This window comes from Clytia hemisphaerica, unplaced genomic scaffold (assembly GCF_902728285.1).
Source record: "Clytia hemisphaerica strain Z4C2 unplaced genomic scaffold, Clytia hemisphaerica genome assembly, whole genome shotgun sequence".
Taxonomy (NCBI): Eukaryota; Metazoa; Cnidaria; class Hydrozoa; order Leptothecata; family Clytiidae; genus Clytia; species Clytia hemisphaerica.
Window position 1 is genome coordinate 3,480,871 of NW_027104101.1, and position 25,481 is coordinate 3,506,351.

The 25,481-nt window shown below is 34.5% G+C and overlaps 2 protein-coding genes across 2 annotated transcripts; both read left to right on the forward strand.

Moving 5' to 3' along the window:
* The first annotated feature begins 5,222 nt into the window (after nt 1–5,222).
* Nucleotides 5,223–14,123, forward strand: LOC136813112 (5-aminolevulinate synthase, non-specific, mitochondrial-like). The gene is made up of 8 exons (XM_067069635.1): nt 5,223–5,472; nt 7,075–7,287; nt 7,989–8,279; nt 8,900–9,132; nt 10,560–10,762; nt 11,167–11,327; nt 11,594–11,795; nt 13,298–14,123. The coding sequence occupies exons 3-8, from the start codon at nt 8,098–8,100 to the stop codon at nt 13,583–13,585; spliced, it is 1,269 nt and encodes a 422-aa protein (XP_066925736.1). The 5' UTR covers nt 5,223–5,472; nt 7,075–7,287; nt 7,989–8,097; the 3' UTR covers nt 13,586–14,123.
* A 4,129-nt stretch (nt 14,124–18,252) lies between these two features.
* Nucleotides 18,253–24,010, forward strand: LOC136812987 (tripartite motif-containing protein 30A-like). Its single transcript, XM_067069494.1, has 5 exons — nt 18,253–18,578; nt 20,687–20,750; nt 21,437–21,538; nt 22,681–22,752; nt 23,246–24,010. Exons 1-5 carry the CDS (start codon nt 18,253–18,255, stop codon nt 24,008–24,010), a joined length of 1,329 nt encoding a protein of 442 aa, XP_066925595.1.
* Nucleotides 24,011–25,481: the final 1,471 nt, after the last annotated feature.

Genomic DNA, 25,481 nt, shown 5'->3' on the forward strand with positions numbered 1-25,481 from the left:
TAGTTCTTTAGACTTAACCCTGACTTAACGAAGAAGCTGAAGTAAATATATAAGTCTAGAAAGACTTTAGCGTTTGATCAACTCGTATAACTCGGACTAATCTTTAAAATATTTATCATTACTCGATATCATGTTGTAAGATGAAATGTATATCTATTGACATGAACCGGAAGCTTTGAGAGCTGGTTTTGATATTTCCCGCCATTTTTAAGGGGGTTCATATTGGGGTCCATAATGGGGTCCATTTTGGGGTCCATATTGGGGGTCCAAGTTATGTAGTATTCCCAGTATGCACAACATATTTGATTTATGAAAAAAGTTATTACCGAAAGCCAAATTCCCTTAAATCATTTTGTTTGATTGATTGGTTTTTTATAACAAGAATACTAATTACTGAAAGCCTAATCCCCTCAAATCAAAAGTTATTGATTGGTTTCTTATAAAGAAGATGCTTATAAGAAAAATAAATATGCTGACGTTACACACAATTCCTTCCTTCCTTTAAAAGAACTAATTACATCAAAAATTAAAAGGGCGTGTCGGTAATAAGGCGCGTAAGGCGCGTCAAAAATTTAGGGCGCACCAATAATAAGGCGCGTCAAAACTTAAAGGCGCGTGGACGCGTAAGGCGCGTGGGCGCATCATTAAATGGTGGGCGCGTAAGGCGCGTCATTTAACAGACTCAATTATACAATATTAAATTAAGTTTGGTAGTTAAGGGCTCTGACCGTAGTGAATTTTTCATAATTGCTGTGTTTAAAATGTGTTTTCTGACTGATGTAACCAACAAAACTATTGCATGTTATACATAGACAAACTATTCCTGAATCTGAAAATTCAAAAATTGCATTGAAAAAATTTGATGAAGAAGAAAATGAAGACTTTTGCGAGGAAGAGTATTTCAACTTTATAAAGCTTAGTTTCGGCGAAGAAAAAACATTTTGAAAAAATTTTTGCAGTAGATGGTGTATCTTTTACCGAACAATAAAAATTTTTGTGGAAAATTTTTGTAAATGCTTCTTTGTTTCAAGATCTTCAAAATAGTGGTTTTTCATCAATTTTTCATCTGGATTTTGCTTAAAAAACAGTCATAACTTTTGACACATCTTTTTAGAAAAGTTTTCCGCAAAATTTAAAATAGTTCAATTCTTTGCGGACAGTTTGAAAAAAGTTCGAAACAAAAAGATTAATTACCCATTAAAACTTAGCACTTTTTATAAAGGAAGGTGATGCAACATATTATTAGCGTCTTTTCAAAGTTCATAACGCCATTTTTGCAATTAAGTTCTTAATCACTCTTAAGGGATTTGATTAAAAAGCAATTTATAAAGGCAATTCTTTGTTAAAAGTGTTAAAGAATCTAAAATATAACTTTTATGTTCAGATACTAAAATCAATTTTCTGACTATGATCAGAGCCCTTATTAAGAGAGCCTAAAGTGCAACTTTGTAGGTTTCAAGGGGTATGTGGTTTTAAGGGGTATCCACTGGTAACGTTGAAAATTTAGTGACTAGATTTTTTCCGAACTACCACATTTAGCCATTTCTTAATTATTTGAATGAATTTGGATTAGTTTCCAGTCATATCAATTTTCTTTACAGAGGTCATTATCGGCTTATGATAGCTGCAAAATTTTCAAATTTCCAACCTTGATGGGTCTGGATGGGTCAGAGCCTTTTCTATTTAAATCGACTTTCTATTTTCCGACCCGCATTTTCAAAAACCTTACGTTGGAAATCACGGTTTTCTTACTGGAAATTGACAATTTCGCAACTTGAAAGATATAAGATATCCAAACTTTCAAATATTTTTGATAATGTCTAGGATATCAACTTTTTCCGACCCGCATTTTCGAAATGCTTACATTGGAAATCACGGTTGAATCACAGAAAAGACAATTGCTTTTTATAATATCATAAACATATAAATGATTGGATGTCTATCTTCTACGGTCTCTTCGAAGGGAGCTTGCTGCCTATATTTCTTTGTATTACTTAGCTAAAAGGATTGATAGAGCTTGAACATTACTTAAAGATAACAAAAGAATTATTCTCTATTTTTTTCATAAGTTTTCAATGCACAATTTCAACTGTGTGTATACTTTCGAATCACTTTTGACACTCTAATAATTTGAAATGTTGTACAATAGGAATATCAAAGTTTGAATAAAAAACTATTATAGAATATAAATAACGTATAGAATTATTCAAAGCTTTTATTTATGTTAAAATTTAGAAATATTAGCCTGAATTTTGCCTCTGTTATCTTTGTTATGATATATGAGACTTTTGTCAAAGTTTTGACGCTGTAACAAGGTATTCCAAAGAGGTATATCAGATAATGTATCATTTGTAATATAATAGTAACATTTCCTTTTTTTTACCCTAATTCTAAAAGCTGCAAGTTGATGGTATTACATAATTAAAATGCTATTTCATAGTTATACCGGGTGCGCCACAAAAAAGTTTCTCTCTTTGAAACTAATTTTCTCGAAATCTAAAATTTTTAAAAGAACCATTCCTATCCCATTGGAAAGAAGAAAAATAAACTTAAATTTTGATGCCTCATTTATTAAATTTGGTTCATTAGATCGAAAGTTATGCTCAATCGAATAAAAAAGTTACCTTCTGAAAGTGCTCAAAAACGTTAAAAATTGACCTATCAAATTAAACAGAAGCATAATTACATGATGCATCAGTATTTTCGTTTTAGTCATCAAAAATGATAATTGGTTGTCTAAATGACCTTTTGTTATACAAAGTAAGGTTGAATTACATTAAAAGGAAGAAAATTTGTCGAAAAAAGCCAAAAAATCTTGTAAAATTCAGAAAAATACATAAAATATGGGTTTCGAGATACATCCAGCCTTACATAGACTTTATCCAGTCTACAACCAAAAATCTGAAGGAAATCTCGGTAAAAGTAAATTAAAATGATTATGATGAAGATTTTCAACCCTTTTGACCCATCAGTTTAAAATTTATGTGTTTAATTACTGAAAAATGTTCTTAATCATGTAAAGCCTATTGCGATTGTTAGTTTTAAAATAAAATTTTGATAGGTCGATTTTTAACGGTTTAGGGCACTTTCTGAAAGTAACTTTTTTATTCAATTGAGCATAACTTTTGATCTAATGAACCGAATTTATTAAATGACCCATCAAAATTTAAGTTTATCTTTCTTCTTTCCAATGGAATAGGAATGATTCGTTTAAAATTTTTCGATTTCGAGAAATTCAGTTTCAAAGAGAGAAACTTTTTTGTGGCGCACCCGGTAGCTTTATAATAGTTGTCTGACCACATTGATTATATTGTATTGAAATTCATTACTTACATTCATTACAATTCATTAATCATTATTTCTGTATCACAAGAGTTTTAGAGAGAGACATGTTTGATTCCTCTCTGTTCATTCTCTTGTTTAAGAAAGAATCTTTTTTTAAAAGGGAAGCATTATATCTTGCAAATCATGACTTTCTGATGTATTGTTGACACTTCTGTCGTGTCTATTTTGTAATTAAAAATTTTGCAATGTCATAATTAGTAGGCATTTGGCTGGATTGCACAGTTTGCTGATTGAAATGAAAAAGGAAAGAAATTTAGTTTCTGAGGGCGTTTGTAATGTGCTTGCATGTTTCGAAGATTATTTTTACTTCTTTGTCAAACTTGATGATCTTATACAAGGATAAAGTTTGGCCAAAAATTATTAGTTGTTAGGAAAGTTAATAAAGAAAGTCTTTTTATTTTGTCTTGGTCAGTTTACCATCTAGTTTACTTTGTGAGTACCATCCTCCTCTTTCTGAACATACCGTAAGATGGTCTAATGTCGACATCCGTCTTCTAATTTCGACACCCTTCTTTAGAGATAGGAACAATAGAAACTGAGGAAGGTCAGAATCGCTGATTGACTTTCATTAGCGCAATGAGAGGAAAAAATCTTTAGTCTATCAGTGATTTCGACCTTCCTATTATTCATATCTATAAAGAAGGGTGTCGAAATTAGAAGACGGTAGTCACTATCGTGGTTTCATGTGTCTATTTTTTCAAGCTTCAGCTTTGAGCAAATCAAATCTTTCGATTTCTTTGGTACACTGGTATTGTGGAAAGTGCAATGAGATAGTATAGGGTACAACAAAACCCAAAATAGCAGTCACTGCAGGTCACTGGGTACATTTAATTCTACGTATTATATTTATTATTCATTTTGACGGTTTAAAAATTGTTGTCTCATTCAAGGAAACTTCACTTGTACCTCCCACGTTTTCAAATATTTGAAAAAGCATGTTTGATCTAACCATGCTTGTGAAAGTTGGCATAATGGCAATTCATTTATATTCTACTTTCTAGACATTTGTAAATAACAACAGTCTCCAAAAGCCAAGTAGGTTTTATCAAGTTCACTTCGAAGCAATGCATGTTTAAACTGAGATGATTTTGATGTGGCTGGAATGTATTGTATGTATTCGTGAATTTCCTCATGTGAAAAGCTTGATTCTTAAAGTTGCAAGAGGAAGACAAAATTGATATCACAGACACACACACACACGCCATACACGTTTGATTTTTTATAAGAACATCCAGAATTTCTGAAACCTTAGATATTCTTAACTTTTTGAGTTTTAAAGCCTAAAAATGTTCTTAACATGTTCATATTTTGACCATTTTGCGAGTATTTTTGTCCATTTTCCTAAGAAATCGGGTGTTTTTGATTCCACAAAGCCTTAAAATGTTCTTAACTTGTTCTTAAGATTTTGGCCATCGAAGCCTTTTGTTCTTATATAGTTTGTCCTTATAAAAGACGTGTATTGGACTTGTGTGGTCCGACGAGTCAAGAACACTCGTGAGAATTGTGAGAGTTGCACAATTTGTTATTGAATTAGTAATCTACCAAGTTATGAATTGTAATCTATTAAATCCATCTTTTCTTTTTAATGAATGATCCTATTATTCAATTATCATTCTTTCTTTAAGTTATATAAATATTGTTTCGGACAGTGTAGTAAAGCCACTTTGAAGACAGAGGTTCTATGGTTTGGTTGTGGACTGTTCAGTCTATTGATATTTTTCTGGCGACTCTGAAATTCACATTTCTGGAAACTGGATTGTTCAGTATTAGGCCTTGTAACAAAAAAGAATGTTGGAAGTATCATCGTGAAAAACCTTATTGTAATTTTAAATGAAGTTTGTACGGAGAGTCATTCATTAATCAACTTTTCTAATATCTTTTAGAACTAAAAAAACAACATCGATCACAATAACAACAAATGAAGACAAAAGAACGTTGATCGTTCGACACGTTCAAAACACATTCAAAACATGTCCACGTTGAGCACGAAATGTATCTTCTTGAAAAAACCTTTAGAAACGATGATGATGGCGCAGACACACCGTTCATTGTTTGTGGACGCTACTCTCAAATGTCCTGTCATGTCCAGCATGCTGGCGAAGAAAAATGATCACTCAAATTTGAAAGGTATTTTGCTTATTTTCTAAACATGATTAGAACCACCGACTTTCTGTCTTCTCTCCGCTCCATCTTATTGGCTCTTTCTGGCTCTTTTAACACCGGTCCTAAGTTAACGCCAGCCTCTCATACTGCCACTGTCCAATTTGCAGCTTAGGCCGCTAAAAGGGGCCTTCAAAGTAAATGTTGATATGAATTGGCATGAATAGGGTCGAAACTGAGCTACTTATGTAGGGCTTAAATCTACCCTTACAATATTGGAACCGGATTTGTCTTTTAATGTGTATGTCAGATGGAAATGGTTATTTGGTGTGTGGCATTGGGTCGATGGATGTGTACTAAGTGGCAGTTTTTACACTAGGCTTGGATAGTGGTAGTATTCGAGCATTTGCTTTGAACTATTTCCATCGATGATCTTTACTATTGATTTTGTCATATATGTTTTTTCTTTGGATTGATTTGCTAGTTTTGGGTTCAGTTATTAAACTTTTTCTTTTGTAAAGGTAGTTTTTGGCCTTCATTAACAACTCTGTACTGCTTTCTTCACATTAAAAATGTCGTTCTTCGGTTCGTAAACTGTTGAACGGTTTAAATTGAAAATCGATGTTTTCGTTTAATTTTCTCCTGCGCCTCTCCTCTTGATTGGAGTAAAATAGCAAGGTGTGTTTGATTATGTTTCTTTCCTTAAATGTCGATAGAAAGCCGATGAATTTCATGCCATTGCTGAGGTTGTTAAATAGATTTAATTGATTAAAAGTTAATCTTTTTAATACCGATGTGATAATGAAATTCTGTACACGCTTGTTACTCAGCACTTTTTTAATTCTGCGCTGAGGTAATTACTGGAATTTAACTACGGATTATTGTTTAATGCATTCAACTATAAATTTGAATATAAATAAAACCATATATAAAACACCTGAAAACACTCCTATAACAATCATATAACTCTAACTCCGGAGGCTTTCCCTACTTTTGACAACGCATTTCGTGCCAAACTTTGACATGATGCAATGACAAACTATATTTCATTTAGTATATCTTTTTATCAACATCATCCCATTATCTCTCATATATTCTCTCACTCGCAACTCTCCGTCTTTCACGTTTTGATAAGAATGTGTGGAATGTCTTTCGATCTTCAACGCTGAACACCACATGGTGATAGAAATGTATTGAAAATATCACGTGGTTCTTTATTCAGACATTTCTCATCAGATTTAGATATCTGGCCCAAAGTATTACAAATGCAAGGGTTTCAAATTAAACTACGCACGAGAAAAAAATATCAAGCATGTTTTTATTTATCCAAAAAATGTTTTTCTATTTTTAAATTCAATAAAAGTAATAAGATTATACACTTGCCTCATACATGTTTTTGGCTGATATAGTGACCCTTACAGTATGCCAAAAATGGAAAAAAATGAGCTAAAATTGCTTGTCGCACGGCCACTTACTGTTTTGTTTACTTGATTTTTTTTCGTGCAAATTTCATGAGATCAAAGTAAAAGCTACACAAATATCTAATTCGAAACCCGTGTATTATTGGAAAGTACTAATTATTTCGTTTCTCGTTACAAAACGTCCCTAAATTCAATCCTTTATTTGCAGGTCAATGTCCATTCAGCCAAGATTCAGTCCTTCAAACGTTAACAAAGGGCGTCAATCGATTCTTCCACACTTCACAACACGATAATGCATCTAAAAACAACCCTCCGCCCATAAACACTAAAGATACACCGCCCTCAGAAGAAGGGCGTATTTTCAATGAAGAAATTGGAAAGCCTGCAACAGGACAAGGGAATCATCTCAATATTTTAGAAGGTTTTTATCTTATTTTCTTTATATTAGTAGGGGGCTAAGACTGGGGTGCCGTGACATCTTTTTTTTACCTAACCGTTTTACCGTTTTCAATCTGTAAGGGAAAATAAGGGGTAGAAAAATAGCTTATTTTCAAAAGTCAAAACATACGAAAATGATTGGTACCATCTGATAGTGACAGAGCATGAAATTAAAAAAAAATTGTATTACAACAACTCCCTGACTTAAACAGACAAAGAAATACAGCCGCTTTAAGACCAACTAACTGTTTACTGTGATTTGTCACGGGACCCCAGGCTTGGTCCCTACTATATGACTTGCGCATTCAAAATGCCAAGACTAGTAAGTATAGTATAGACAGCCCCCTTTTTGACTGCCTATTCTAATTTTGGGCAGAAAGTTGGCTGCCTAAAGTCAATACATTGCCTTCATCGATGTCAATGCAATGATTTCTTTCAATATCTTTCGAGCAAAGATTTTAACTCTCAACTTTCTGCACACTTTTTGCTCAGAAAGTCGACCGTCTAAACTAGAGCTATTCCCTTATGCTCCAAAGGTTTGAAGTAATAAAAAGTTAATATAGCTTAAACCACATCTCGATAAACGAACATCTTAATAGTAATATAAATTTTTTGATGATTCCCCACCTAAGATATTTATAAGGATCCAATTTTTTTTTGGCATTGCAGTTCATTCTTTCTCAGATATTCACCATGTGCCGCACAAAACCGCACAAACGCCCAAACGCCTCCACATCAAATAACAACGGAACTGAATAAGCAACATTTTAAATACGAGCAACATTTCAATCGAATGATCGAAGCGAAGAAAACCGATCATTCTTACCGCATTTTCCGTAAAGTCAACCGGAATACGGAATCCTTCCCGATGGCGGACGACTACACCTTCTCCGACCGCCCACACAAAGTGACTGTGTGGTGTAGTAACGATTATTTGGGTATGAGTGGTCACCCGGCGGTTGTAAGCGCCGCCAAGTAAGTAGAGTTCTTTGTTTGATTACTTGTCATATTTTTCGTAACACGGGGTCCACTAAAAGCTTTTTCATAGGCTGGATTACGCGATTAAGTGGTCCAGTAGTACATGGCAGTTCTCAATTTTGAGCTTCACTTAGGCGTACTGTAAAACAGTCTTTCAAAATGGTGATCTTCTCAAGTGCTCCCAGTCTACTTCACTGGACTCGTTGGAATCAATAGAACATTATGAGCAAGTTTTTAGTACTGATCTTTATTATACCTTGGGCACAGTTTTCTCGATCTCTGTCAAACAAAATCTAAAATAGCGGATATAGTTTGGTCCAGGGTCCAAGGTCGTGAATAATCTGGGTTAAGGTAGAAAATCCTTTAAAAATTGCACTATTTGGAACCCCGATAAAACTTTTTCGACTTTTGCTGACACGCCATCGATGTGTGTTTATTTAAAAAGAAAACGTAATTTTTAACCCTTCCAGTCCCAGAGACCCACAGAGCGGGTTCCTCCTGGACACAACTTTCACCTGGCCATATCTCTGGAACTAATAGATTTCCGTAAAGTACAAAGTTCTGGGACTGAAAGGTTTGATTAAAAACTAATTTTTGTTCTACACATTTTTTTTCAGATCAGTGATCGATGAGAATGGTGTTGGTGCAGGCGGTACACGAAACATCTCTGGAACAAGCGTCTATCATCCAATCCTCGAACAATCATTAGCGCAATGGCATCAGAAAGAGGCTGGCCTCGTTTTCACGTCATGCTATGTTGCCAACGATACGGCCCTGTTCACACTTGGACAACGGTTACCTGGGTGTATTATTTTCTCAGACGCGTCCAATCACGCCTCTATGATTCACGGTAAGAAAACGCAGCACTTTTTATATAAGAACATGAATCTACCTCAGGCAAACTTACTGGCTCTTGTAAAAGCGAGTAAAATTTGAAAGTACGATTTATATGTTAAAGGGAACGACGTATGGTATATTTATTAAATGCTGTTCTAGCATTGGCACAAACATCCATACGGAGGAGTATTTAGGAGTGCTGGATCATAACAAAAACCAAAAGTGACTTTATTCCAAAAAATATATTCAAAAAAGTGAATATAATTTACCGGCAGGTACAAAATGCATAAAACATAATGCATATTGCATAATGCATAATAGTATTGTGTAATTTACAGAACGATTTTTTATTTTCTAAAACTCTCCTAGAGGCAAAAACTGCGAAAACCTCTTTATAAGAGTTTCTTAAAAGTAAACATTCCAATTAGAGGGATTTCCCCAAAGACGTTGTTTACTTTTCGAATCAGAACGAAAGAGAAAACATTCGAATCATAACAACAAAGGGTTTTCCGTCAGCATAAATAAGAAGAAGATGCAGCTTCTTATTTCTATAAAAAGGTAAACATAAACATTCGAATGTGAAATGATTCGAAGTCTTTTTTCTTTTCTTTGGTGTTTTCTTTGAGCATCCACATTGGTTAATGATTTTTAAGAGGGAAAACCCGTTGAACTTTATTAGCAATTGTTCGAAAAGATCTCTGAGAAAACCCAGAAAGATATTGCTATAAAATTTACGTTTTCGAGTAAGAAAAGTAATATACGGAGGAGATATTTTCGTGTTTTTTCTACACTATACTACGTTCTGTAAAATACAACAATGAAAATCAAAATGGCGACAAGCATTTTCACTGGATCATGGACTTTCTTCATCATCCAAAATTCAAGTTTACAGCTTTCTACCCTTTATTTTCTGGTAGAAAATGGTATATTTGTTTTGTTGAAAGTATTATCTCTCAGATTCTCCTTATTATAGCCTCTAAAATTGACATTTTTCAAATATTATGCATTATGCAATATGCATTATGTTTATGCATTTTGGACCTGCCGTATAATTTACTGTAATGTTCAACAATAACACTTTTTGTTTACATTTTGTCTTCATTCACTTTCGTTTACTGTTGAAAACATAACAAAGTTTTAGCTATACTCTTAAACCGCGTATAACTGTCGGTTAAGCCAATCAGCTTTCGGGCTGACATCAGGCATGTATTTCAGAGTATACCATGGAAGTACCACCAAATCCGACCCCTACTATAAGTATAGCGCTATTGCCTTTAAATAGCCTTCGTTTGATAGTTTAATTATCTTTTTAAATATTTCACTAATAAAATTGATCGTTTGATCAATAACATACTGTATACAATATGTGCTTTGTACCAAAAATTACGAGTGTTGTTGAAATTTTAGTAAAGTTAACCTTGAGATTCTCACTTTTAATAGGTATTCGGACCAGTGGCGCCGAGAAGAGGATATTCCGGCATAACGACGTCGCTCATTTAGAAGAGTTATTGAAAAAGGCCGACCCATCAGTGCCGAAGATCGTTGCATTTGAAACGGTGTATTCGATGTCTGGAGTGGTGTCCCCCTTAGAAGAACTTTGTGATGTGGCTCACAAATATGGTGCACTCACTTTCGTGGATGAGGTATGCAAATGAATTTATACCAACATTTCCTTTCTCTGTGAAACTGATAGCTTAAATCTAAGTGTTTTACACTTATCATGGCATTCAAAAAGGTCACTGACTTCATCAGTCACTTGAACAATTTCAGGAAATGTAAACTTTTTTCCCATTTGATTTCGCACTTGCTGTACTTTACTTGTATTAATTGTTTGTCTTTCAATTTTCTTTGCGAAATATTGACAAACGGTAATTCTCGCTAATTCGAACTTAAATTACTCGCATGTTACTAATAACTCGAACTAATTCTCCGCTTCTGTCAATGAGAAACTCACTCAAAATCCCTCTCTGTCATCAAGACAAAATTTGTGTCCATTTAAAGTTAGATCTAGTGAAAATGATTTTTATTTCTCCATCATTTTTCTCAGGTGCATGCAGTAGGACTGTACGGCAAACACGGCTCAGGAATCGGTGAACTTCACGGAGTGTTGGACAAGATGGACATCATTTCGGGGACCCTCGGTAAAGCTGTTGGATGTATCGGCGGTTATCTGGCTGGTTCAGCGTCGCTCATTGATACTCTTCGCAGGTATACGATCTGTTTTGACTTGTAAAAGAATTCATCAAAATATGGATGTGAATTTTTTGGCTAGACATTTTAATTCTGAGGCCGTAAGGCAACGGAACAACACGAATAACGATGTTTGATCACTCCCGTAGAACTCGCCTACCTCGAACTCACCGTTTCTCAAACGATAACTTGTTCCCTTAGTTTTTAAGTTTGGAAGACTCTATGTTCTATCAAAAGATCAAAGGCGTAAATAACAAACAATTTCAATACTTTTCTTTCGTCAGTTACGGTGCAGGATTCATCTTCACCACCGCCCTACCGCCAGACAAAATTTGCGCCGCTCTCACTTCAGTTGAAATCTTGAAAAGTGAAGAAGGAGAAATATTGAGGCAACGTCATCAAGAGAACGTCAAGTTGCTTCGAACGAAGTTGTTGAAAGTTGGACTCCCTGTGGAACATTGCACCAGTCACATTGTCCCTATACAGGTAACTGTCGAAAAATTTTTAAAAGAGAAACGCGACTGTGTAAATTTACAGTGAAAAGTTGCAATCTTTTGAAAATATTCGAGCTTTCTTGTTGGACGTCAGTACTAAAATGTAAGACATACATGAGTACTAAAAGGATTTTCGCTAATTTTTGACATACCCCCACCTATTTTTCGAAAATGTTATTTTAGTACCCATGTACTAAAATTATTTTGAGCAATTTAACATAGATACCACCCATTTCTTGCCCTTTAACGGCTTTAAATTTACCAAAATGGGGTCATTGTTACAAACCTAGTCGAATTTAGTGCATCGATCTGCAAAATAATATAATTTTATTACTAAACTGTGCTGAACTGTACATTAAAATATTTTTGAAAAATATTTAAAAAGTTGGAAAAATTCTGAAAGATTTCTGAAGATTTTTTCGAAAATTCCTGAAAAAAAAAATCTAATTTTTTCCAAAATTATTAAAAAAATGCTCCATTTTGGCTGATTTTAGAACAAAATACTCAGATTTTTCAAAAATTTCTTTAAGAGACCACCCTTTTTGGTATTTTAGTACACCATAGTGGGCAAGGGGGTTCCAGGTCCCACCTGAAAATTCAGGTCCCACCTTATCCTAAAATTCCCACCTTCAGCCCAGACTCCCAGATCCCAGCTAAAAACAAAAAAAAAATACTAATTCGAGGAACAAAACAAAATTTCTTTACCGTAATATGAAGATGCAATATATTACATATGATATATTAATATGTCTATTATATACATTTAAAAAGCAGATATATTAAGGCTCTCAGCTTATGCAAAATAAAAGCAGCTCTATCTATCTAAAATTAATTAAATAAAATTTTACTTTAACTTTTTCCAAAACACCCAAAGTCCCACCTAAAGAAATTAACTCCCACCTTAACTTGTTTCTCCCACCTAAAACCTGGAAAACCCCAAATCCCACCTGAAAAATTTCGACCCAAATCAGCAAAAGCCCCCCCCCCACTATTCTGGGGGGGGGGTGCACACTATGTACACATGGTACTAAAATTAATTTTGAGCTTTTTTGCAGTACCACCACGTTACTAAATGTCATGATGTCTGAGATTTTAGTACCGACCCCCCCCTGATATATGTCCGTTTTTGAAGAAGGAGTGCTTTGACAATTCAAATTCATTTTGGAAAAAACGGCGCTTTGTTACTTTTTAAGTCGCCCTACGAATTTCTTGTTTGATTTTTCCTTCCTTAAGGATGGATGGATAAGTTGAGAGAAGATGTTTACCAGCCTTTGCAACGGGTCAATATCCTAGCCTATTCTAGTGTTTAACCTCCTTGTTCGACAACCTATATGGCTATGCATCCACGTAACAAACCCATCCACTTTGAATTACGATTTTAGGGACGACTAGAAAGGCTTTTTTCTTGCTAAAGGTTCTAGATCAATCTTTCAAAGGATGACTATTCAATTTTAAAGGCTTCGTTATAATTATTTCCATCAATTTTCTTTCAAGTGTTTTGATGCGGAGAAATGTTTGGAAATTTCGCGACGTCTTCAACAAGAATACGGTATCTACATTCAATCCATCAACTACCCTACTGTTCCGCGCGGCCGCGAGAAGTTACGCATCGCACCAACGCCCTTCCATACCGAAGAAATGATGGATGAACTGGTTTCCGCCCTCAATCACGTATGGCGGGATGTGGCGTTACCATATGTACACCCTGTCTGTGAAATGGACTGTAAATGTCAATTATCATGTCACAATTTTGATGTCCAACACGTCAAGAATTTCCTATAACCGCCCACCGCCCACCACCCACCACTGCCACCTGCCGCTGTTTTTAATATTTTAATTAATGCAAGTTACTCTGCACGCAAACTTTTACTCGTATATACTCCATAGAAGATAGAATTCTCTGCCATTCAAATGTTTTTTAAATTTGTATAAACCCTCCTTTGCAAACCCACTTTATACTCGATGCTAATCTCTAATCGAATGCATGAACCTTCTCCAGAAGTGGTGGGTACAATGCAGAATGCGGAACATGTTACCGAAATCTATGAGGTTTCATGTTTTGTTAAATTACGTAGCTTTCGCCTCTCTTAAGGTGTCGCCTCTACAAATTCAAACGTTTCCTTCCATAACATCAGAGTAATAGAGTCGATCCCGGTTATTCCCGGTTATCAATTTTTGCCGAAGTTAGAGGTAGCTCCAGTTATCCCTTCCCCAAGTGGTAATTTGAATGTATAATTGAATTATTTTTTTATTTTATAATATTTGGTGGTGTTTGTATGTATGTCTTTGAATATTTGTGAATTATTTTTTTGTGAATGGATTATTCGTTTACTCTCTGACTATTTGATGAAAAATGAAGAAAATAAGACGAATCACAATGCACATAGAAATAACGTCTTGTCGTCTTTTGATTTGGTGGAAAGACCGAATCATAATACACCTTTTCGACCGTAGCCGGCAATTGCCGTATCCCACTAAAACCGTCCCAGTCCTTGTTTTGCACCTATAGACAATAGGAAAAAAAAAGTGTCAAAAACGGATTGGATCGAGTTTAGTGGGATAATTAAATGGCGCGACTACGGTCAAAAAAGTGTGTAGGTGTTTCAGTTTCGATTTCAAATACAATCTTTAGCAACGGGGTGCTCGCTCATAATTACAGGAGTTTGTGCAAGAAATGAAACCTTTCCATTTTTCACTTTTTCGCACAAAATCTTCAATCAAAAATTTTATGATCCTAAATTATTATTCTATTTGTGGATTTTCTGCGGTACTTTGTTGGCAATCTAAATGCCCGCTTTCTTCAGAGAATCGAAGATGAGAAAAACTCTACACCTTAGCGGGATCACGGATTGAAACAAATAAAAGAGGCGTTATGAAGGGTGATATTTTACAGCCGCCCGTCGTGCATAGCACTGAAAGGCTAGGGGGGTGCGTTGAAAAAACATGATAATGCACGGGTTTCGTCTAATTATTGCGCGTATTATCTTTTCATTATCACATGAAAACTGGGGCTAGGAGCAACATTTTCGCAAAAAAGAATTTCATAAGTCTTGTCAAATTGAACGAGGTTGGCGGATAATAACCTCAATGACCAGGGGGGGACGTGTATGTGTTCAAATTCAGATTCCAATTCAAAAAGAAGCTGGGTTAATTTATTTTCCCCTAATTACCTAATGCTTCCATAACGGCATCCATAATTCAAGTTATGGATTAGGGTATTTATAAGGCATTATTAACTGGAGGGACCATAAAACTTGTTCGATTTAAGGAGACATTCGAATGATAGTCTACAAAATAGACAGCTCCAGGCTATTAGGCCTTACTCGAAGAGTTGGAGTAGGAGCTTTACGTAGTGAGGTCTGTTAGCACAAAAACTAACTCACTAACGCCCGAAACGAATGAAAGATATGATTGACGTAGCCTATACTATTCGAATGATAGATGTTCGAGTTAAAGAGACTCCCCTGTAATTGATTGCTGCTATGTATTATATTGGAAAATTTCGAATTCACTGTGCATTATTTCGATGTGTAAGGATTCCCCTTTTTAGATTTTTTAATTTGTCAGTTTGTTGATTTTTATTTTTGTTGCTGTGTTGAAATGTCGGTTTGCCCTCAGGCCCTTTAAGTGGTTCTGAAACGAAACTTTCCTTTTCCCTCTTTTTTAAGATCTCTCTGGTACAGTCTAAAAAAACACCGACAGAGTTATATGTTCAATGAAAAGGCCTCACGCATCAATCAACACTTTTAAAAGATTATTTAATAAACGAAATCTTATTCTTGTAAACATTCTTTTAAGAAATAAATAAGAGAGAGAGTTAATTGGTTTATGCTCAAAAGAACGAATAGCGTCTTCCTTTTAAATTTGATTACTGGCTTATTGCGTAAGAATCTACTTGTCAATCAACCATTTTTAACAAACAGGTTTACCCATTGGCCTGTACCATCCATTTCTTGAGCATTTTCTTGGAGAAAATATATTTTTCCTACATTCCGCGCGATACAAAATTGAAAATTCGTGATTTTCTTTTTCTAAGGCAGTAGGGAGGAGAGCCGGCATATTGAAAGTACCTCTGTAGTGGAGGGTTTCATTGTGCAATATAGTTAAAATACGGCTTGAACATATTAAAATTCTATCTTTTTCCGTCATGAAGTCGAAAAAATTTCTAAAAAATGAATTTTTTTGAAAGAGTAATGAAGTTTCAAAAATGGTTAGTAGAATAAACTTTTTTTCCGAAAAGAAATCCACTTAAAGGGCCTACTTTTGTCCTTGTCATGTTGAGCTGGTGATGAGATTTCTTTTTGGTTTGAATGTTAGAATATCAACATCATGGAATTTAGCTTCTGAAGTTAGGAATGCCATTTTTAGAGCATTTTCAATTACCCCCAAGTAAGACTCACTCCTTTCACAAAAATACCATTTTATGCTTGAGACGTATGTATTAAATGTTATAAATCTAGTCTGAATTAGGATCCTAACCTTAGAATGATGTAACCTGTAAGAATATTTTAGGATGCTTTTCCCAAAAAGGTTAAGAATATCCATACGGATTTATACCATTCTTACAAAATAAGCGTGTATTCTGATAACAGAATCCATAGCAACATCTACAATTTATTTGAATAAATCCGATAAATGGTCAAGGCAATGTTTTTAAATACCTTGAGGCTTACAGTATATGGCCCCCAAAACGGAGATGGCCCCCAAAACGTAGGTCGTTATCAAAATGAGGATTCCTACCTTTAAATTTATCAGAATTAGACGGTTTTTGTTTATTTTGAAAGAAATGATGGTTATACTTGAAATTTAGTGTGAAAAAATGTTTTTGATGGTTTATGTAAGACAAATTCAAAATAACAAATTTGCGTCTGAAGGAAATATTACGACACCAAAATTAGATAAAAATTTCATATAACGTTTCATGATATAACTCACTCTAGTTCTTTGGATATTGAAAATAAGTTATGAAAATGGTAGAACTTTCTTCATCTAATGCCTTTCAGAAAATACAGATACATCTGTGACTTTAGAAGATGAGTAAAAGATACCGTATTACTTCGAATAAACGCCCGGGGTGTTTATTATTTAATTTTTTCGATTTTAGGAGGGGCGTTTATTCGAGGGGGTGTTTAAAAGAAGGGGGCGTTTGTTGAATATTGAGCAAATATAGATATCCTTTGTTTCAGTTCTTTATCAGGATTTTAGTGCAAAATTTCTTTGGTTCAACGATTAAAATTACATCAAAAACTGCTCTGGTTACAAGAAATTACTAAAATCTTCCTTTTCAAACCCAATCAACACTCGTATTGAAGTATTAAAGTCACAAGTTTCTAATAAACGCCAGTCCCCTAGAGGGGGCGTATATTCGAAGGGGCGTTTATTCGAGTGGGCGTTTAAAAGAAGGGGGTGTTTATTCGAGCATGTTAAAGGTCAACCAGTATTTGGGGGCCCTAGAATCAGCATAGATAAAATCGAAAATTCTAGAATGACAGCAAAAATTCTTGGATTTCCGTTCTTACCAGCTTGTCTTAATGATTTATAACCAAAATTAACATTTTATATAAAAATTTTCGCTGAATCAGCAAAATCGGAAAATTCTGTCAATTTTTTTGAAAAATATAGGAGAAAAATTACTTTAAAGCTTGATATTCAGTTTCAGTTAAGCTGTTTTTCTAAAATTTTCACAGCATATTCTGTACATGAATAGAACCATTTTCAAAAGAAATTGAGTTTCAGATACTTAGTTAAAAAGTCGTTAAATCAAAGTTGCCATTTTGAAAATTTCTAAATTTTCAGTTTGGACTTTGCATCATCGAAAATTTTGAAACATTTTATTATAATAATCATAAATTTACATCCATCGGGTCAAACCCTGGTTTTAACAGCCAAAAATTTTATCAAACTAATTTATGCCCAAAATCCTCTAAATCACATTTCTAAACTATGGGCAAAAATTTTATATTCATATCTTAAAGAGATCTCGAGAAATTACTAAAATTGCAAACATACGTTTTGGGGGCCATTAGAAAAAAGTTATCTATCTTTGAGCAATTGAAAAGTATTGTTGAAATTAAGAATTTTGAAAAAGAACTTTCGGGAAATAAAGAAGAGATACTAAAGTTTTGCATGCAGCAAAAACTTTTGTAAAACCTCTTTTCCTCTAGATGTGAGAGAAATCTTAGATTAGATCGACGTTTTGGGGGCCACATACTGTAGTCTAAACAACTATACTCGGATTACATTATAAAAGCAATGGACTTTGCAAAGTCACTCAAAAGAGGACGAAAAAAATACAGTTTGAAAGAGGACAGTATAGCTTTTGAAAGAGAAAGTAGTTTTAGTTTTGTTGAAGTGACTCACTGTATTCGTTGGTTTGAAGTTTCTGTAAACAGGCCTAATAACAGAAATTCCAAAATTCTACTCTACGTAAAGAATCTGAGAAATTTGACATGGCTTCGAATAAACAAAACATCATCCAAGAAGAAGAAATGGCAAGTCAGGCATGCGCAGTACAAACTGATCATTCGAAATGTTCCATTTGTCTAATGCCATTGGTCAACCAAGGTTCTTCAAACAAATGTCACCAATGTATGGCAAAGATTGATTCTGTACCGAATGGTTTCCCTTTCGAGACCGTAGGACCAGAGAGAAAGGAATTTGAGTGTCCAATTTGTCTATGCATCATAAAAAATGCTACCGAACTCCCTTGCGAACATTTAATGTGCAAAGAATGTTTGGAACACTATGAAAAGGAACAAAATGAAAGAGCTAAAAGGTATAAACCCAATAGACATACAACTTTGTTTCAACGTTTATCTAACGTCCATATAGCGTTTGATGAACGTTGAAACAAAGTTGTGTGCCAGCTGGGAAGGAAACGCCGGATTTTGATGGGCATTTGAAAGCTCCCTTTATCTCCTCATATTTGTTGAACAAAATAAAACTTAGTATCATATTATGGCGCGCCAAAGCGGAAATAAATACTATCTCTCATTTCGCGACACTACCTTTCATTTCACGACACTATCTTTCACTTCGCGGCACTATCTTTCATTTCGCGACACTATCTTTCATTTCGCGATACTATCTTTTATTTCGCGACACTATCTTTCATTTCGCGACACTATCTTTTATTTCGCGACACTATCTTTATTAAAACGACACTATCTTTTTTAAAACGATACTATCTTTCCAAAAAAACATTATCTTAATTGAAACAATACTATCTTATTTACGGGATACTATCTTTTTTATGGAAGCCGAGAAGTGCCATCGACAAAAAAATATTTAATCTCAGAAAAAAATAATAAATTTTAGAATAAAAGAATATTTAATTTTAGAAAAATAAATTTGAATTCAGAGAAAAATAATTGATTTTAGAAAAACGATTTAAATTTAGAAACAAAATATTTAATTTTAGCAAAATAAATTTAAATTGGGAAAAAAATATTTAACTTTATTTTAGTAAAAAAAAAAAAACTTAGAAAAATTATCAATTTAGAGAAAAAAATTTAATTTTACTTTAGAAAAAAAATTAAAACCTTAAAACATACCTTATTAATTGGAACTACTTCTCGCGGGTTTTAATTTTAGCGCTTTTCGTGGTTTGTTATGTACATTAATTTTTGTTACCGAAATCTAACGCAACCGTTACCTACCTTTTTATGATACTCTACTTTTATGCAAAAAATGAGAAAAATTTTTACCTACGTTGTTATTATGGGGAAAAAATGTCAGCGGAAAGCAAGTGACGAAAATTTTGAAGGGGTGACGAAATTTTTCCCCAACAAAATTTATTCCCAACATTTCATCACCTGACCAAAACTTTTTTTACCCGATTTTTTTATTCCCGACCAAAAACTTTTACTCAATTTTTCCCCAAACCAAACTTCAAATCCAAATTTTTTACACCTTTATTAACCGAAATTAGTGTTTTATAAACGTCGAATTACAAGATCTATTTTCGAGCTAACTAAGTGAAGAAAACCATTTCATTTGGACAGTTTAGTCATGTGAAAGTGACTAGCTAAATTGTAAATTTGGTCGGGGAAAAGTGACGAATTTGAAATTTTGGTCGGGAGAAAGTGAAGAAAATACCTCTAGGTGACGATTTTTTTCCCTGACGAAATAAAACTTCGACATTTTTTCCCCAATAAATAAAAGGTATTAAATATTGAGCATAATATCGGTTCTGTCAACTTGAATTGATTGTGGATTGACATCTATGTGATGTGCAAAAAAATAATCTGGTCTGAACAAAAGTGAAATCCAAAAACAAATCCAGTAAGTATGAAAACGAAAGTTGTAAGTAAGTGTGTGGCCCGGGAGGAATCAGGCCAAAAAGTTTTTCTTTTTTCAAATTTTTTTCAGACGGTGGACTTTTGGTGTAAGCATGCACGGAATCAGGCTCTCCCAAAAAAACAGTTTTTTCTGAAGTGAACTTAATTTTTTCTCTAAATTGATATTTTTTCTAAATTTAATTTTTCTTACTAAAAGTAAATATTTTTTTTCTAAAATTAAATATTTTTTTCTCGATGGCACTTCTCGGCTTCCATAATAAAAATGGTATCTTGTGAAAAAGATAGTATTGTTTCAATTAAAAGAATGTTTTTTTGGGAAAATAGTGTCGCGAACTGAAAGATAGTGTCGCGAACTGAAAGATAGTTTCGCGAAATGAAAGATAGTGCCGCGAAATGAAAGATAGTGCCGCGAAATGAAAGATAGTCCCGCGAAATGAAAGATAGTGCCGCGAAATGAAAGATAGTGTCGCGAAATGAAAGATAGTATTTATTTCCGCTTTGGCGCACCATATCATATATCATTTTACCTGACAGTTGCTTTGTTATTACAGAAAAATGTTTTGTACACTGCTTTTTCTTTTAGGGTTGGATTGGATGAAGCAGAATTCCTTTGCAGTATTTGCCAAACAGAATATAAAATTGCAGATGTAAGCATATCATTTCTCCGTCTTGTCTATTAGTGTTGCGTACATATTTTCCTGAAATTTTTTTAATTATATTTTCTTATTAAGTCAAGGGCTTTCTTTTGCCACAGTTATCTTTAAAAATAGTTCTGACTCAAGATAGTTTTACAAAATAGCTTTACACAAGCTCGAATTTCGAATAAAAGGGGACTCGAATAGCTGGATGTCTACTGTCCTTACAGTTGATACACTCTAATATATCTAACTATTCTCGGGTATCTAATAGCCACCCTCCCCCGCCAATTAAGTTTTTGAAAATTTCCCACCGAGGACATTCTTATTCCAACTCCCCCCCCCCGCTTATTGATTTTTTAGGAAAATGTTTTTAAAAGTTCCCTTTTTCAGATTGGATGTTGGCGCTTTCAATGCTCAAATTTTTTCTGTGTATTTAGACCTTTTCATAAATTACGTCACGAACATCACTTGCCTCGTATTCAAACAATTACCATGGTGATTGTGTCCCTTGAGACATTAAATGATTCTTTTATGAATAGGAAGTAGTTTTAATAAAACCTGCTGGGAGTTAATCACCATGGTAATAATTTCAAAACGAGGCAAGTGATGTTCGTGACGTAATTTATGAAAAGGTCTATTCGCCGGTCCTGAGCTTGGCTCATATCATGAAATTGTCTTTTTCTTTTAAATGTTAGAAAAACGCAGTCCGATCGACAGATCGCATGATTCAAACGACTCTTCAAGTGAAATGCTTGCAGAAAAAGTGTCAATGGGTCGGATGTATCATGGATTATGAGGTATGAGGTATTTCACTTTAAAAAAATCAAAATTGAATTCACTGTATATTTCAAACAAATCCGATTTCTATGCCTTTCGCCTATGCTCAAGATCAATTCTTTTGAGTGCCAAAACTCTATGATTTTTTAAGTGCTCATCAATTTAACGGTTAGTAGAAGGAATTTTTTCAGATTCTTGATCGTCCCCCGGGGGGGGGCTACTCGATTTCGAAACGACGGTATGTGCCGCGAAAAATCTGCTTTTTAAAATCGTGCATTTACAGTGCAGTTCAATATGGCTGAAAAGGTACCCTTTTCAAGAAAAACTGAGCAAATTATTCTTATCAACTGTTATTATCAGACAATAGAAACTTTTAAAAAAAACGAGAAGTAAAAACCTTTCTTTTTATCAATAATTTTGAATTTGTTTTAAAATTCGACCCTTGCAGTGCAATCTCACAGAAACACACCCTTTCAGTGCATATTTTTGGGATGCTGAAAAACCCCAACCTTAAGCGCGGCACATGACGTAGGCCAGATCATATGAGTGCCCCCCCCCCCCCGGTGATCGTCACTTGAATTTTTTAGTCAAAGCACTTGTTTTTGGAATGTATAATGACTCATAGCTGTCAACTTCGCCTCACAAAAATGCGGGAGAGCTCCAAGTCGGAAAAACTTTCCCCGATAATCCGATTTTTCAAAATCGGAAAATCGGAAAATCTGGGAAATTTTCTCGTAAAATCCGATTTTATTGGAAATTTTTTTCGCGAAATTGGGGAATTTTTCGTTCCGATCTTTCAAAATCCAGAAATTTCGCCGTTTGGTTTTTACAAAATCAGAAAATTTTTGGAAATGCGGGAGATGCGGGAGAAAATCCCAAAAATGCGGGAGATTTGGCAGAATTTTCTTCACGCGGGAGAAATCGTTGACATGCGGGAGTCTCCCGCTCAATGCGGGAGAGTTGACAGCTATGTAATGTATAAGAAATCAAATTTACATTTACATCCAATTTTTTTTCGGAGAATAGTGTAATTCACAGACCAGAAAAGAAAACGTCCGAAAATCACCGAAATCACAATGTATGTAATGTAATGTGGCTCAATGTATCTTTAAAAATTCAACTTACTGTAGGGGTTAACATTCCTTTAATTGTGAATTCACAGGTCCACAAGATAAATCGATGTAATTTTGAACTAATCCGATGCTCGTATTACGATTTGGGATGTTTGACCAATGTAAGTAAAGCGTCCACGTTCGATTTTGTAAAGTATCGTTCACGAAGCACCCAAAACACCCCTGTATCGCCCTCGTAAAAAAAGTTGAGAAAACCATTCTGTGGTGATTCGAATTAGTTGTACGGAGACCATCCTAGGCGATTCCAGGGCGAACATCACCAACGTTTTTATTTGGATATTATTTGATGAGTTTTACGCCTGGTACGCGATCTCGAAAGTTTTTCTTATACACTTCACAAACGCGCTTGCTTCAAAATAACAGAATTGAGCTGCTAGACAAGCTGTGCTCAAATTTGTCGAAATTTTTTAAGGGTCTAATTTTGAGACCCTCATTATGTCCACACATACGGTAGCTTTTCAGATTAAAGATGAATACACCCTGGGGGAGAGGGTATTTGCAATCTTCTCTGTGCAATCTGTCGATTTATTCGCCAGAATTGAGATTTAAGGAATAGAGCTCATACAAAACAAATTTTGTTTTTCGTTTCGACAGATCCTAAAAGGGGATGTCCAAAAGCACAACCAAACAAACCGCTTCATTCATCACTCTCTGCTTTTGACAGCAGTTAGTGCTTTTTCTGAAGAAAGAAAAGGATATCGTCAAAAGATCGAAAGTCAAGACCTTAAAATCCAAAGTCTTCAAGACGAAAATAATGAGAGATTTCAAGCTTTGGAAAGGAGAATGGATGCACAAAGCAACCTTGTTGATGGTGTTGTCAAGAAAATGCAAGCACTGGAAAAAGAAAATGTTGATTTAGTAGAAAAAGTGAAGCAACAGGACAAGACAATCGAAGAGATGTACAAGGAAGTTATCAGAAAAAAAGTTGAAGCAGAAAAGAATATTCTTGAGGTACAACAACAACAAAATCATAGAAACAACCAAGCTCTTTTCAGATTATCAGAAAATGATAAAAATGATAAACTACGTAAAAAGATATATTGTTCAGTAGCTGGTTGTGATCAGAATGTACGCTCAATAAACGATAATCAATGTGAACACCATTACAATTTCAACCAACAGAAACAAGTAGAGAAGAAAATCGAGAAGGAAATGTGTTGGAATTGCAACAACAATTTTGCAGATGATAACGCTCTTGGCACGTGTACAGTATGCGTGGCGACGCAAGATAATCTCATCAAAGAAGCGCAACAAGTTGATCTTTTCAGTTTACCGGACCTTCCCCGGGTCCAACAACCTCCACCACAAGCAGAACGTCGTAAACGAGCAGATCGATGGCAATCGCATTATTCAAAGTAAAAACAAAGGAAGCGAAATTAAAATAAACTTTTCGAAAGTGTAAATTTTGATTCGAATTTAGGTAGCTCACACTGTTGAACCATGAAACTAAAATAATAAGTGTTAGTATTTCCAAAAAAATTGCCTATTGATTGTAAGTAGCTTTTATAAGTTAGATCAAGGATTTATTATACACTGGATAACAGATTTTTGCCGATTTCTCGTGTATACTAGCTATGTCCGCAGTAATGATATTATTGTTCACTCTCCTTCCCTCATTAACAAGGGGGTAGTCATATGAGAAATTTGAAATGTCATTTTTTAAACTTTTTGTTATATCTTGTGAAGTAGTAAATATTTTTCAATGAAACTTTCCACAATTGTAGCACAACTATAAAGGATATGAAAAATTAAAAAAAAATTCTAAAAATAGCAAAGACGGGGGTAATATCGTCCAGGGGGTAAAAGCTATAAAAATATTGTGTCACCTTTTTAGGAAAAGCTAAGAAAGCTATTCAAAATTTTTTTTCTGGTGAAGGTTAATATTATGAAAGTCTCCAGAATGAGTGGAAAAATTTTTCAAAATTTCAAGCCAGGGGGTCTGGAAACTAAAATTTGTACTTTTTCAGTTTAAAAGTCAAAAAATGATTTTTTTGAAAAACTGCTTCATTCATCCTGAGGCTTACCATAATGGAAAACTACCCTGAAAATTTCAAGTCAATAGCTTTTCTCAATCCTGAGAAAAGGCTGACAAGGTGCGCGAAAACCCCCTAAAACGTGTTTTGAGAAAACGGCGCAGAAAGTTGAAAATAGAGGTTTTTCTCAATTTTTCTGCGATACATAGACCGTTTTACAAATTTTTACTGTGGTTGACCAAAAAGGATTGACACATAACTTTTAATGTTAAAAAGGTACTGGAAATACTAAAATAGTCCAAGTTTTTTGAAAAAAATGGCCTCTACGTGCTCCGGGAATCTCCAAGTATTTTGCGTCAACTCTGCGTGTCTCTGCGTACAACGCGTAAACATGGCTTTAAGTCAATAAAAGTGCAATTTCTCATCAAAAAACATATTGCCAACAAAATATATCATCCTTGTGCTCTCTCAAATCTGTTTATATCATTTACAGTTGAATTTCAGTGTTGATCATAGGGAAACGTGTCTTCAGGTTGAACGTCAATCATGCATAGTTTTACTCAATTTTCCAGGATCGCCTCTGGCGCCATGAGTGTCATGATTCATCAAAGACTAGATTTCCACTGGATTTAACACTCATTGAATGTGTTTAGTTCCTTGCTTCAAACTTTATTCAAAGTCTATAGTCCATCACTTTGAAAAGTTTTTTTCGATGTACAAGTTTTACTGTTGGAAAACATCAGTTCGCAGAATCAAATTGTTGCTTTCACTCAAAATATAGGCTTCCAAAGCTTTCCCAGATGTGAGAAATGAAATGAAACATTCAATAATATCATAATTCAATCCAAAACAATACA